Source organism: Pavona decussata, unplaced genomic scaffold, assembly GCF_977016875.1.
Source record: "Pavona decussata unplaced genomic scaffold, jaPavDecu1.1 SCAFFOLD_307, whole genome shotgun sequence".
In the NCBI taxonomy this organism is placed as follows: domain Eukaryota; kingdom Metazoa; phylum Cnidaria; class Anthozoa; order Scleractinia; family Agariciidae; genus Pavona; species Pavona decussata.
In genome coordinates this window covers 119058-133945 of record NW_028145700.1, presented here as the reverse complement: position 1 = coordinate 133945, position 14888 = coordinate 119058, and the positions used below count along the sequence as shown (strand labels likewise).

The 14888-nt window shown below is 38.4% G+C and overlaps 3 protein-coding genes across 3 annotated transcripts; 1 reads left to right on the top strand and 2 right to left on the bottom strand.

Moving 5' to 3' along the window:
* Nucleotides 1-456: 456 nt before the first annotated feature.
* On the bottom strand, nt 457-4000 carry LOC146454230 (uncharacterized). The gene is made up of 2 exons (XM_085095694.1): nt 3212-4000; nt 457-3111 (listed from the first exon to the last, which is right to left on the bottom strand). The coding sequence occupies exon 2, from the start codon at nt 3038-3040 to the stop codon at nt 1775-1777; it is 1266 nt and encodes a 421-aa protein (XP_084951820.1). The 5' UTR covers nt 3041-3111; nt 3212-4000; the 3' UTR covers nt 457-1774.
* A 1834-nt stretch (nt 4001-5834) lies between these two features.
* On the bottom strand, nt 5835-7448 carry LOC146454229 (mitochondrial import inner membrane translocase subunit Tim29-like). The gene has a single exon (XM_085095716.1). It carries the CDS (start codon nt 7403-7405, stop codon nt 6803-6805), a length of 603 nt encoding a protein of 200 aa, XP_084951842.1. The 5' UTR covers nt 7406-7448; the 3' UTR covers nt 5835-6802.
* A 41-nt stretch (nt 7449-7489) lies between these two features.
* LOC146454228 (translation machinery-associated protein 16-like) lies at nt 7490-13320 on the top strand. Its single transcript, XM_085095717.1, has 7 exons — nt 7490-7559; nt 8264-8370; nt 9302-9339; nt 9433-9520; nt 9978-10126; nt 10727-10769; nt 13145-13320. The coding sequence occupies exons 1-7, from the start codon at nt 7557-7559 to the stop codon at nt 13287-13289; spliced, it is 573 nt and encodes a 190-aa protein (XP_084951843.1). The 5' UTR covers nt 7490-7556; the 3' UTR covers nt 13290-13320.
* The last annotated feature ends 1568 nt before the right edge of the window (nt 13321-14888 follow it).

Genomic DNA, 14888 nt, shown 5'->3' with positions numbered 1-14888 from the left:
CTCTAATCATGATCTCTTGTCCTAACCGTATGTCGACGTACCCGGCTGAAGTACGTTACAAATGAACTCGCTCATCCTTAGTAACTGAGCAAGCTAACCCCCTGTCTCTCTGTAGCGCAGTCGCTAAAGCATCCGACCAAATTCTAGATTCTATGTGGTCAAAACTGTCCCACAAAAGAGCTTTTTGCGTTGGGACCTGAGCCAGACTTTCGGAGAAGCGCGGCAAGCTAGTGTTGCGAGCTTACAGTGGGTCCTTGGGGCATACTCCCCTAGAAAATGGTGAAATCTAGAAGCTTTGAAATGCAATTTTTAGTACTTCTTCATTGACATTTCCTCAAAAAGTCAGTCTCCCTCAAGTGTAAAATGGTGGTCTTTTTATTGCTTACAATTCAACTTTTTTTATACCCGCTCCTCGGCCGTGTGATACTTGCGCCAAGTATCACACTTTCTTCCTGCTCCCCGCCGTTGCTACGGACCAGTGGTTTGGTGGAGGAGAATTCAGAAATATGGTTAAACGAGCAATATCAAATCCTGAAATTTAAAGACGGAGGTGAAAAGCGGCCAACATGGAGTAGGGGGCGTGCAGGCTTCCATCTTTTTAACCAAAACTTATGGTTGCTGCTTTTTAAGGATGCATGACGATGAAATTACAACAGTTTAACAGGGTCGGGTTTGGATGTCTGCGAACACACCATTCAAACTTGTCTACGTTCCCGCATTTCAGCTGCATTTCAAGAATTTTGTTGCACTCACATTTAATTTTGAACAGATTGCCCCCTGGAATTTTTCCATGAATTCGCTTACCTTATGAGCTAAGTTCAGGACGCAATTGTAAACGGCTATTTGGGAATTAAAATTAATGCTCTCTGACGATTTGACGATATTACTTACCATCATTATCATCGCAAATTGACTGTTTCTTCGTGATTTGAATATAAATGAATAACAACAATATAATAAACATTTTGTTTCAAAATATCTATCATATTGCATATATTGTTTCAAAATGTTTTTGTTTCAAAGCGTCTATTATATTCTTTTTACTCATTTAAATTCAAACCACGAAAAAAAAAGTCACTTTGACTTGATAATGATATGATGGTGATATCGTCGAACGTTGGACAGCATTCGTTTAATTTTTCTACCATGAGGTTTTTCAGTAAAACTCTGATAATAAGATATTTGGGGATTATTTTTCAAAAACCAATATTTTTTCAATTTCGGGATAAAACTTAGACAAGCAAGTGCCTGTGCGTACTCTCGCGTGTATCACGCGCTGTGGTAACCTACCCTACTTTACAGTAAGCTGAATAAAAAAACCGCACTTGGGCAAAGATCGCGGCGTTTTCTCGATGATATTTGTCTGCAATAATTAACCACTGGTTATCTTTAATTTGTTTTCCCTTTATTTCATCGCTTCTTTGGACATTTAGCTGCATTTATTGCGTACAATGCGCTAAACAAGTTTAAATAGGAAAAAGATTATAGTGTTATGCAGTTTTAAAGCTAAAAGCAGCTGCCGTGAAATCAATGGAAGCAAAAAGCGCGGGAAAGCAAAAACTGGTGCCAAGCGCGTCAAGAGCGCGGGAAAACACTGCAAGTAACGAGACTGGCTCTCGGTTTTGCTTCTCAGTGATTGGCTGGAAAAAGAACATGTTGGCTTTCAATTGGTTGGAGCCAATTTGCGCTAGTTTGAACAAGTCAGATACAAATTAAATTAAGAAACACATTCGCCGAGTAGAGTAAACTTGAAGGCTATCCATCGAATCTTGGTCTAATACAATGCGACAGTTATCACAGAAGCAAATCCAAATAAAGAATCGTTTCTAAAACTCGCAGCCGCGAAATTGTCTTTTTCGTTTTCCCAAAGCGTCTGAACCGTCGCAAACAATCCCTCCTCTTTGACGGATCCAATGTAAGCTTGGCAGACCACCTTGCACTGGGGAACATTTTCCTTTGCCTTCATTGAAACCACAAGAGTCTTTAAAATTCGGCAGATACTTTTACAAACGCGGTCACATGTTTCTCTCTTGTATTCCTTCATTGAAAGCATATGAGCACGCAGCACATGTTTAATTAGGTCATGAATTTTAACGTCTTCTTCTTTAAATAAAGCTTGTTCGGGTACAGGTTTCGTTTGTGATTCTTTGCGCTCCGTGGCAGTATCTTGTTCATTTTTCTTTTCTTCGTTTTCAATTATAGTCGCAACTCGCTGGTTTGGCGGCAACTGTGGATCAGTATTTCGCCTCTTTCGTTCTTTCTCACTTGAATGTGACGAGGGTTTGTTAAACATTGTCAACGAAAGCTTCCGTGTCTTTTTGTTGGTCTCGGGTTTTTCGCTAACAGGTTCTTGTTTGTTGGTACCAACAGACTGATTTCCAGCAAAAATTCCATGCAGAGATAATGGCGAGATTCGCCTTGTGATACTTAACTTCCTCCTCCTTTCCCCCGGTGGCGGTCTTGATTCATCGTTTTCTTCGCTAGCTCCATTCGCGCTAAAACTCGCCGAGTTAAATGTAAACAGATCAGAGATTTTCTTGGCAGATTTTTTCATCGCCGCTTTCCGCCCATCTTCCTCTTCCGCTTCACTCGACGAATGATAGCTGCTGCCTTCGGAAGTCTTCGCCTTCGATCCGCCGGTTAACGAAGACGCTCTCGATGTTTTTTGTCTCGACAGACTCGGTGAACTGGATAATTCTCCGTCATTCTCCTTCTCTAATGCAAAGACGGAACTGCACGTTGAAACTTCTGAAACAGCGTCGTCGTTATCTTCGTTCAAAACTGTGCTGCCAGATCTCATGTTTTCCATAAGCAAGTCTCGTAAAGAGTTGTCTAGCTCGGGGGTGTCAGCGCTAGGGAGGTTCAGATTTCGTAAGTCCAGTTCCAAAGGCTTCGACTCGTACCCTGGACCAGAATCGAACGCCAACGATGGAGAAGCTTGTGCTGTGGTCACCGCTTGCACAGCGTTCGTTTCACTGCTTGTGAACGGCGAAACCTTTACAGGTCCCACTTTAAGTGTGATTTGGCGGTGGACGTTCATGTTGAATGGAATTATCGCACTGAATGTCACCACGATCAAGTTCCTAAACAAGCCGGTCAGAGCACAATCACCTGAATGCAGTGGAGTGTTGTCAGTAGACACACCTTGAACAAGGCTTAAATCAATAGAATAAAAATGCAAACTTATTTGCTTCCTGCTGTCTGTACTCACCCCAATTCACAGCGTGTGAGGTCAAAGCATTATTCCACGAAATTGTCAGTCACGAGATTACAACAAAAATGTAAAACCAATTTGGAGGAGCATTAAACTCAACGACACACGTCTTCCAAAAGGGAAGATCGATTTCAAAACTGTTAGCTTACCGTAACTTCGACAGTATTGCCCATAATTTTTTGTGTTTAACAATATTAATGGCTTTCCTGCTGCTCCAGGAATTACCCTAGGGCAAAAAAAATCCAATTTAATGGTGCTGTATCTCTGTCAGATTATCATTACACAAGCCCATCACGGATGCATTATCCTCTTATCTGGCCAAGTCAACATCATTTTTTGCCTGTAATATTCTTGATTTTCGACTTTCGGATCTGCGATCAAGCTCAGTGAGTCTTAATTGGACACGCGAGGCGAACGTGACTGATATAATGACAAGAATATGAGGCGCCAAGATTTAACAAGTATTAGTTTGTTTTGTTTCGCCTGAGGCATGTTTCAGTACAATGTTGTTATAAAAAACACCAGGACCTTAGCAATATTCTCAACATGAGCGTTAAAGTTAAGTTTTACTTGTGCAGTGGGGGAATACACATTAAACTTGAAAGTATATTTAGACATAACGTCTAATGTATTGACGGATTTGTTCGGAGGCTCCATTCAATTAATTTCAATTATGTGCTAAACTGGTGAGAAAAGATTTCTAAAGCTGTTTTGAAAATCACTCAACCTTTAATTCTAAGATAAAAGGGCCAATACATATTGTATTGTGATCCATTGAAAGTTTGCAATGCTTATCATTTTTTGCAGAAGTTGTTTGTCAAAGCATGGCGTGTAAAAACCCGTAACAAAATTGCTTTCTGCATTTCAAAGGAAGCATTTCGTCGAACAAATCACATATAGTCGTTCACCGCTCTACAAAGACATTACGAAATCGAACTTGACGCGATACTTTGACCCTAAACTTCCGTTTTACAGAACAGAAAAAAGTTATTTAGTTACGCGCTATCGTTTATTGTTTCATAGAGGTCGAGTTCAAAACAACTTGAAGTAAGTTATTATACCACGTGTGTTTAGATATTAATCCATCCCTTATGCGGAATAAAGATAAGAGTAGACAGCGAAAAAAACAAACAAACAAAGAAAAAAAAGGCAAGACTTTTTGGGCCAATGACGTTGAGTGGGTGAATTTCTTGCGCGCGCGCGTGGGGTACTCGGCTGTCAAGAGGCTCCGCGCTCCAGCTAGTAGGGTTAAGCAACGACGACGGCGACGGCAACGAGAACGCCACAAAACAATAGGTTTAATGAGCAAAAACAATGGCCCTGCAGGTGCGTTATGTGTTTTGGTACATCTCTTTGCCGTCATCAGCAAAACAACAACGTGAAATGACCAAATTCAAGGTTTTGTGGAGAACGTGAGCACACGACAGGCAGTGAATCTTTCATTCTCATCTCCCAGTACTTGAGCGTCGTTCCTATCTATTTAATTCCCGGATACTCCGCCCACATTGTACAAATTGAACAAATTGGAATAATCGCGAAGTAGTACAAATAATACGAACTTATATTTTCAAGTTACGTTTTCGTTGGCGTTGCCATCGTCGTTGCTTTTAAAAATCCCTAGTCTTCCCGCGCCGCGCATCTTACTTGCATGTGTGCCGCGGTCAAACGTAGGTCAAATATAAGGTTTTTATTTTGAGAGCTTAAAAATGACAAGTATTTTTGTGAGTCTTTGAGTTTACTAAATCATTTTATGATTTACTAAAAAAGTTTCAGGTGAATCGGTTCTCCAGATGTCGTGCTTTCAAACAGAAAACAAAGACAGAAAGCATCACACACTGCACAGGTTAAAAAAAACTTGAATCTTTTTTTGTTAATCGCAACTCGTTAACTCGCAATCGCGCAAAAAACTTGTCATCTTTGAGACCTAATCTTTAACGTACTTCAGTCTAATTTTTTGCGTTTGACCACGGTTAACCTTGCATATAAATTTTCATAATCACTTTTTATTAAAGGCCGTCTCATTGAATAATGCAATTCCACAGTTCTGATGGGGTTAGTGGCCATTAAATTATCTTCTGGTCATTCTTGCAAAATGAAATCGCAAGATCTAGCAACATTTCTTATTATTATTATTATTATTATTATTATTATTATTATTATTATTATTATTATTATTATTATTATTTTAATGAGACAGTTTTTATGGGATGATTATAGCCAATGTACTATCTATCATCTCAAACTCATATCCAACTTACACTCATTAATTCTAGAATCGGGAAAGCTTTTCAATACTCAAGAAACGACATCAATGGCCACGCTGGGTGGGGGGGGGGGGGGAGGGGATGCAAAGGCAAACAATGCAGAGAAACTATCTCCCACCTCTGTGAGAAGTCACGAGTCATTACGGGGGGAGGGAGGGGGGGACACAAGATTGAATTTGAAAGCAGCTGAGTCAATCAATCTATATGGCTGGTACCAGCTGCTAACCAAAAGGATTCCTCCAAATGGTAATTTTGGCAGTGAATTCTAATAGTCTAGAACCAAAACAAGAATGGAAAAATTTAAAATTGGGACTTAGGGATATGTATGTTGTGGAATGTTAATGATATTTTTACAGTTTGACTAAAAGATTTTTTATTTCAATTCCTGGGTCAATTACTCATTAGTTACAAATTATTCAAGGTCATCAGCATCACTGTGTGTCTGGCAGACAATAAAATGACTTGGACTCAATAATATCATGGTGCTTCAAGGCTTTCTTCAGAATGAAATATTCAATTAATGAAACATTGAGTGTCAATATCCACAGACAATAGGTCAACTCAACTTCATTGCCCTCTTCAAAAAGAACAAGTGTCTAAGAAGTGCCTCATCAATAACAGGCAAATGCCAAGTGTCTGTGTGTCTGTCATCAACGGTGTACAGGAGATAGTAAGCTGGGTATTTTTCCTTGTTGACACCACAGCTATTCATGATCCTCACTAGCAAGTATGAAATTCCAGAATCTAACATCAGTTTAACAAATCGATAGCAGTTTGCTTTGGTTTATACTATTATAGATAATAAAATGACGCCATATTTAAAATGTTCAAGACTTGGCAGTGAAACCACTCACCTATGGCTTGTGGTTCCACTTGATTTTTTAACAGTTTATGATGTCATTTTGTGATCTTTTTAACATCAGATTATGAGCTCAAAATTTCTATCTTCTTCTCTCTATGCTCTTTTGGTATAAATCTACTAATGTTCTATCATGAATGCGGTTCTGAACGACTAGTAGGTTTACACTAAAACAATTAGATTATTCGCTCTCGATTTGATACATGTAGTTGACTCAGGCTTCACCCTGAAGTATCATGCGATAGAAATTTTGAGCTCATAATCTAATGTTAAAAAGATCACAAAATGACATCATAAATTGTTAAAGTGGAACCACGAGCCATAGGTGAGTGGTTTCACTGCCAAGTTTTGAACATTTTAAATATGGCATCATTTTATTATCTATAATAGTATAAACCATAGAAAACTGCCATCGATTTGTTAAACTGACATTGAATTGTGGACTTTCATACTTCCATACCAAGTTTAATCTATGTCCGGCGGACAGTCAGCCAATTCTGCTTCGTTAACGTCGTAGTTTTTCATAGCCTTCTCTAAGCAATACCAGTGCCCAAGGAATCCAACATCAATCACTCTCTGTGGAAATGTCTTCCATCTCGGTTGAGTATAATAACAGTGTTTCTCGTACAGATCACAGTCTGGTCCAAATTCTGGCACCCATACGACTGACAGGAGGCCAAAACTCTGAATTTTAATTCTGTCCTGACTACGAAATTTCAGTATCTTCTGCACGTAACTATCGGAGGATGGATTCCTTATGAGATGGCTTATCTGTAGGAGTTCATTAGCGCATTCCAATACAGCGTCGTCGTAAGAATCTACGTCAGGGTTCTGTTCGCAGACGTAGTACACACCACCCAACGTAGCAAGCGCGGTGAGAAATCGAAATGGTTTTTCCTTTGCTTGTTGATAGAAGTCCGTAAATACAGCTTTGTAGTCAACAAAAATATTGATAGCTGACCTGCCAAGTTTTCGCTGCTTCAGGTTTTCAAATTGAGGCAGAAACATATTATTAATCCTGTTCATTTTACCAAACGCTGTCTTCAAACCCTTCAGTCTGGCCGCCATCTTGATTTAGGGGCAGCAATACGCATAATCTTTGATTAGGTAACAGCTGACCGTCAGCAGGCTCATTTAAATTTCACGTGGTAGATTTCACAAAAACAAGAAACAGTTGTGGGCAATATTTTCCTTTACGTTTGTCGTTCGTAGACTAAAAATGGTAAGTTTGAGTCTTTGTTATATTGCTACGTCAATTGTTGATCATTTATGACTGAAAATCTCAAGGAAAACCCCATAATTCTTGGAAGATCTGCTCGCAGAGCTCGACTTATATATATTATTCACCTTGGAATAAGATTATTCTTCTGCTGCATTTACAAATCTTCACATTAAGTGGCCAGAGCAGTTTAATAGCTTAGACAAAACTGATTGGAAGAAAATCGCTATGTCGTTTACTATAATCACTGTGGTGGATGGGGTTTATTTTCTTAACACCGACCACTGAACCCACTTGCTTTTCAGGGTTTGGAAAACTGAGCTAAGGAGACTCTTGGGGTGGTACGGTGAGGGCAATTGAAGAGCTGAGAGTATAACCGACTTATGTCGAATTTTAGGCTAATTTTTTGTTTTGCTCAAAAGTACCAGAATTTTTGCATGTTGCTTTCAATTTAGCCGGAGAACATCCCTCTGTGTTTTTCCCCGCTGGTTTATACTTAGTTTTCGAGAAAAATGAGGCCAAAATAATGCGCCAACAATATTCAACATAAGACAAAACTTTGTACTCTCAGCCCTTCCTTTGTCTTATTCCCCTCCCCTCCCCGGGCATGCAATCTGCAGGGGAGGAGAGCAATTAAAGCTAAATTTTAGCCTTTGAATGGTCATAATAGCATTATTATAACTTGCTAATAATTGTTCATTTTATAGCCTAAAGAAGGAAAATCAAGAGTTCACTGTAAGAAAGTTGTTCATCCCAATTCTAGAAAAGCCACAAAATTGGCACGGCAAGCTCACAGGGATGACAAGTTACAAAGGTACAGGGAACATGGTGTAGTTTGTAATCTTTTCAACCCTTCAAGTGCTAGCGCTTTGGCACTCATGAAATCAATACTTTCTGTATCCTGCCATACCTAGCCTGATTACAGGTATGATACATTGTAGTTTGGTAAAGGGCACACAAGAATGGACAAACAAAGTGAGCCCAACAGTCCATGCTTTTTGTGCACCTTGCACCCCACTACAAAAACTGTTCCCAGTCTAATTTCGTCTGGGAATGGTTCCTGTAGCTTGTCTTTGGAGAGGTACCAGGGTGCAATGACTCGCTGAGAAGGGCGGAGCCTAGAAACCAGGAGACATTTGGTCAGAACTGAGTGGAAAAAATATTGAAGATGGAAAATTAAATATTTAAAGGGGGAAATTGCACTATTCTGTAAATTTTGTATGATAATGAACTACAGGGAAAGGTGGTGTGAGCTACCAAAGAATTTAGGGCTGGGGGTGAGGGGGGGGGGGGGGCAGGGTTCAGAAGTAAGGGTCTGGAAAATGGGAGGTTCATACCCCCTACCCTCCCCCTCTCTCAGATCATGTTGTGCCTAACTGTTAGTTCATACTTCCTCCAATTTCCCTCCCTATGTTTGTATGTTTGAGATGGTTGGGAAGTCTTTCGAAGCAGGATTTCCTAGTAGGAGAAATCGAAACAAAAATAATGATAATAATATTTTTTTTTTACCAGAGAAGGCAAGCCTCAAAGAAGAAGTGGCTACAAGCTCTCTATTTGGTCAGCCATGAGAGTATAAAGTGCGAGAGGATTGGGGCAGGAGTGGCTCTTGTGGCATGCTTTGCTCGCCGCCTGCACAATTTCTTTTGTGGCTGATCTTAAATAGAGATCTTGTTTGCAGGGTATGGGTACTAGGAATACAGAACTAGTTTTGCAATAGACTGATGTTTTAAGTGCTTACATTTTAGGAAAAAGACAGAGAGAAACTACCTTCTTCAAATCAAAGGTATTTGCTTCTGACATTACACTCAGTGGCTATTTAGGTACATCCTGAAACTGACCAAATACTAAAATTTTACATGTATAATCTGTTTTGCAGTGGGTGAAAAGTTTAGATGGTTTTATGAAAATGTAGGAGAAGAAAAGACACAGTATTCATGCTTTGAAGTGTGTGATCTTATCGAAAGGTAAATGTTCAATCCATATTTATTTATTAAATTGATTTTGGCTTGATCTTTTAAAACAATAGCAATTTAAGTACTTGAGGATACTGAACAAGTATTTTTTTTCAGAATTTGTCGCTGCAAAATATAACATAAAGTGGTGTTGTCACTATTGTTGACTATACCAGCAGCTTGTAATACAGCTGCAAATATTAGTTGCAAAAATTGTTGAGACACTCTTGCATACATGCGCAATATTTTGTGTCCTGTGTTTACAAAGTTAATGAATCTAACCTGGACCACATGCTAATCATTAGGCAGCAACATTGAATCAATAGGAGGAGGATTTTGCAGCAAACATGGCCTTACATTGTCACTTGGGCTAATATTCATCATTGAGGGGTGTGTTTTTGGCGATATTATTTCATCAATTTTGCAACTAACTGTAGGTAACTTGATGAGTGTTGATTTCTTTCCTCAGATATTTACATAGATTTGACCATGAACTTGAAAAAATTAATGAACAGAACAGTATAAAGGGAAGACAAGGCAGAGCTCATGCATCAAGAGAAGACACGCTAAACACTGTCATCGAACGTGAAAGGGAACTTTACAACACATGTGGAATAGGTGAGAAAAAGATTTGGAGGATATTACATGGTAGTGTGAAGATATTCATGAATTTCACTTTCGAGTGGTAAAAACAATACTTTGCGAATGAGCACAGTAAGTGAGTAAATATTGTTTATAACACGATAAAATATAATTCATATCTTCAAGCCACCATGTAATTTTCTTTTTATTATATAGACAAATCTATCGCTGGCCATTTTTCACCAAGCTGTTTGCATAAACAACAGTGAAAAGTGAGAAAATTATGACATCATCAATATCTTCACTAGTGAGGATATGAAAAATATGCCGCTTAGGTCACAGATGTACTTTTGTATGAATTTTGTGTGTGGTGCATTTTCCAGTAAATTATACACTTGCATCTATATAATAAAATTACATATATGTCTTTAATAATAATAACAATAATAATAAGAAGAAGAACTGTTGCATAAATCTTAGACTTTCTCAAAGTCTGTTTTCATCGGAGTCCAGTCACTTTGTCGCTCGTCAGCCACTCTTTCGGCGCATAGGAAGAGGACTTGAGGCAAGTCTCTATAAATCTTTCAACCACTCTCTCATCTTTTTTGTATTATTTTTCTCTGTTTTCCATCACAGAACTTCCAGACCTTACATCTGCGAAAACGTTGGCCCAGTTTAGGTAAGACATAGGCGCAGAATTTAAGATCTTATTGTATGCATATAAAGTAGTGAATAGTGTGGCACCTGCTTATCTTCAAAAACTTTTAGACTTTTATATACCTGGCTGTAGCCTTAGATCAGGAAATATGCATTTTCTGAAGACACAATTGTACAATTTAAAATCGTATGGGTTCAGGGCATTTTCTATATGTGCCCCCAGCTTTGGGATGCTCTTCCACTGAAGCTAAGGATGTGCAATTCCATAGGTAGCTTTAAGAAAGGCCTGAAGACTTTCTTTTTCAGAAAGACTTATTGTTGAGATTAATTAGGAAAAAGTTTTAAACACTGGGAAGTGATTTTAAGTTTTTATTTATTTTAGTTATATTTTTAATTTTAATTTTTAAGGCAATTTTGATGTGAAGCACTTATGGACTTTTTAGAAATAAACGCTATAGAAATAAATTATTATTATTATTATTATTATTATTATTATTATTATTATTATTATTATTATTATTATTATTATTATTATTATTATTATTATTATAGTATAGGATTAGCAGGAAGCCCGCAGAGCAAAGGGATATCCAGTGGTGTATTTCAGTGGATATCTGTTTGGATTACCTTGATCGCCTCAGAAATTCAGATTTAGTTGTTAAGAAAATCTAAAAAAAGTTTTCTTGTGCAAAATGTCAGAACAATATTTTGTAACACTGGAAAACCATTCCTTTTGTTTTCGGAGAGGGCAAGTATGTGGCAGAAAAAAGGTCAGCGAGAATTTTCGTAAAACCAACAACAGCTTGTAAATCCGGAGAATGTGATTTAGTTCCCTTAAACTTTCTGCAACTTAAATTTGCAGCGAAAGCATCCGAATGGATCAGTCTGTCTTAAAGGGAAAGTATCACGAAAATATGATGTCATTTCAAAACCCCAAAAATATTTGTCTGACAACAGAAACAAAAAATAATTGTCTAGTTTTGTTATAAATTATTACCCCAGTACAATAAAACTGTTGATTAGTGCCTCTGGCCAGAGATAGAGTATGTCGGAATGGATTGAAACTTGTAAAATATTAGGCTAATGTTTTTCAAGTTTTCATAGTTTTGTTTCCAAAATTCACCAGAACAGAGTACGAGTTGGTCCGGTCAGGAATTGAGTTGATTTCTCTCCTCTCGTTGTTCTAGAATTGTTTTGTAGTAAAGTAGTGAAGGTCTTATGAGAATGATGTATTATTCAGTAATGACACAGGCAAACTCAGAAAAAGAAATTCCGAGTGCTCCTATCAGGAGTCGAACCTAAGACCTTCCGATTACTAGTTTGGATGCTCTACCACTGAGCTACAGGAGACTCGTGGAAGCAAAGCCCGTTAAACTAGGTTCATGGGACAAACATCCTGCATACTGATAGGATTGGAATGTCAATGAGTGGCATATGCGTAAGGAAAGGAAAAGTGATGTAATATTTTAAGCCTGGTGAACAAATGAGAATGATGTATTATTCAGTAATGACACAGGCAAACCCTGTCTTATTACACTATTTTTAACAAAAGAGGTCAAAAACCCCATGATACTAACTTCCCCTTTAACTTACACAAATTTGTCTTTAAAAGGTCACAAAAAAGCTGGGAACACGGGAGACAACATTTTAAGTATTTTCCCCAGTTAAATGTTCTCGTTGGGTTCCCTGTTGAGCTTGCGTTGTGTGATGAATACGTAACATCTGGTATTTTCATGACCCTGAGAAACTCGGGCGTTTTTCTGTATTTTTCGGTAGAATAAGCTCATCACAACTGGAGTTATTCAAGCATCGCCTCCTCTTTTGTTTGAAATGCTCAAATTAAAGAAAAGGAAGATTCATTGATTTTGAACGTTTAGGTTGAAAAATAAATAAGTAACAATGTCTCTAACACGATATCCAGGCCGTAGGCCGAAATAGATCGAAAGCAATTCGGATTTCAGGGCCAGTTTTGTACCAAACCCTGTAATCAGAAACAATCGAGTTACTGTCAGTTTTACTAGTCTGTTAAAGGGGAATTAACTCTGCAGTGTATGTTAAAGTGAACCCATGAACTTCCCACCCAGCGTTAGCCCGAGAAAGGAAAATAGGAGATTGCACGAGGCAAAGAAATAGTCTCCGACCTCGGCGGGATTCGAACCCACGACCCCCGGATTCATTAGGTTTTGGTGTTCTATTGTTTAGGAAACTTCTCCACTCAATTTACTTTCAGGCCCCAGTTGTTCAAAGAGCGGATAAATTTGTGCACTGGATGGATCGCTATCCAGCGGATAAAATATACTTAAACCAATATATTTTACGCGCTGGATAAAGTTATCCGCTCTTTGAACAACTGGCGCTAGATTTATAAATAAAACTGCATCTTTCGTTTTTCACCAGGGAGTGGAATTGTGATGTCGCCAGCCTCAAGCTTATGAAGATGCGAAAATTCCATTCGTCCATGATGGAGAAAAAGCAAGAAACGAAAAATAAAAGCATAGACGAAGACGAGGAAACAAATCAAAATGACACCATTAAAGAATAAAAGTAAAATTATGGATTATTTTGTGACTGTACCCATCGATTAAATTAGTACAGTGGAACGTTCTGACATATACCAAAAGAGCTCACCTTGGGAAAGAAATGTGATGTTATGTTTTAAATCTGGTGAAAAAAATTGATGCTTTTTGCAGTGACACAGGGGTACTCTCAAAAATAATATGGTTGTGTTGCTGACTGAAAAAATACATCTGTCATTTATTCACCAGGCTTGAACATAACTTCTCAAACTCATTAATAATTCACCAAGAGAAAACAAAGAAAATCACTACCGTGACCGTGGTTTGGATATGTGATCCTAATTACCATAAAATTTTGCCAACTTTAGCCTTGCAAGAATTATTGATCATTTGAGAAGCCATATCAAACACTCGAAAGTTTGTTTCATCAGAAGGTCATAGGTTCGACTTCTGTTGGGAGAACTCGGAGTTTCGTTTTTCCGAGTGTGCTTGTGTCGCTAACTGCAAAAGATCAAAGATCTCCTTCTTGACTGGACGCGAACACCTTTGTCGTGATTCACACAAAATTGAACCTCCCGTTAAAGAATAGTTGCTTCCTCGGGTACCAGAGATTTTTCGCGCGCTTTCATGAAATTTTTCAGATCGGAGAGTGTATACTACTGCTCTTAAGTGGCCGAGAGGAACGCGGGAAGGGTTCACAGAAGGCCCAAAACTAAAGTGGTGCCTAGGCAGGAGGGTGGTATGGGTACCAAATTGATTCCGACTTTCGAATCGTTTCTAGAGCTGACGAAGGTCTCTTTGTCCTGCGGGTTTTTGTTGGTTTCATTTTTTTTCCGCAAAGCGCGAGTTAAAAAAATTCCTGGTTTGCGAGCTTTTTCTGCCGCCCCTATCCTCTTGGTCTGTCTTGGAGCTTGAGTCGTGATATGGTGATAATGCTGCTCTGAATTTTTACTGTCGTCGCTAAAAGATAAAACGAAAAATTTCCGTCTCTATTTCATTGTTTTACCCGGTTATGTATCTACCAGAACAAAACGCGAATTTGCTTGCCTAACAGAATGTAGCTATTTCCCTCATTTAGCTGCACAAATTCTGTTATATTAAGACTGATGAGATGACGCACGAATTCAATCAATTGGAGCGGATAAATGCTAATATCCAATGACTATCGAAATATAACACTTTGAACGGAGCATCCATCCATTTTAATGCCATCATTTGAACCAGTAAGAAATGAGTTCTTGAAATATTACCTGGCATTGTTTGGTGGTTTCGGTGGTGTGTTGGTGCAAAATTTTCTTTAATGACCAAGAAACGCCATAAACTTATAACTAGTAGCACCAGTAATTTTTGACAACTTTATTTAGTGATTGTCTCGTTTATTTTGCTGCTAAGAGTGATAAAAAAAATCCCACTTCGAAATCTTACCAAAAAACAATTATGTTGAAATTTGAGTTCAAAAGTCTCGAACTCTCTAGCAAACATGCCCTTTATTTTAAACGCGTTTCAATTCCCAAATTTATCGACTTAGCTAGAAATTTTCTTCCCTCATTAAGCAGCTTTGTTACGTGCCAAAACCTGAAGAATGAAAGTGTGGCAATTTTGCGTTTCCTGATTGGAGATTAGAA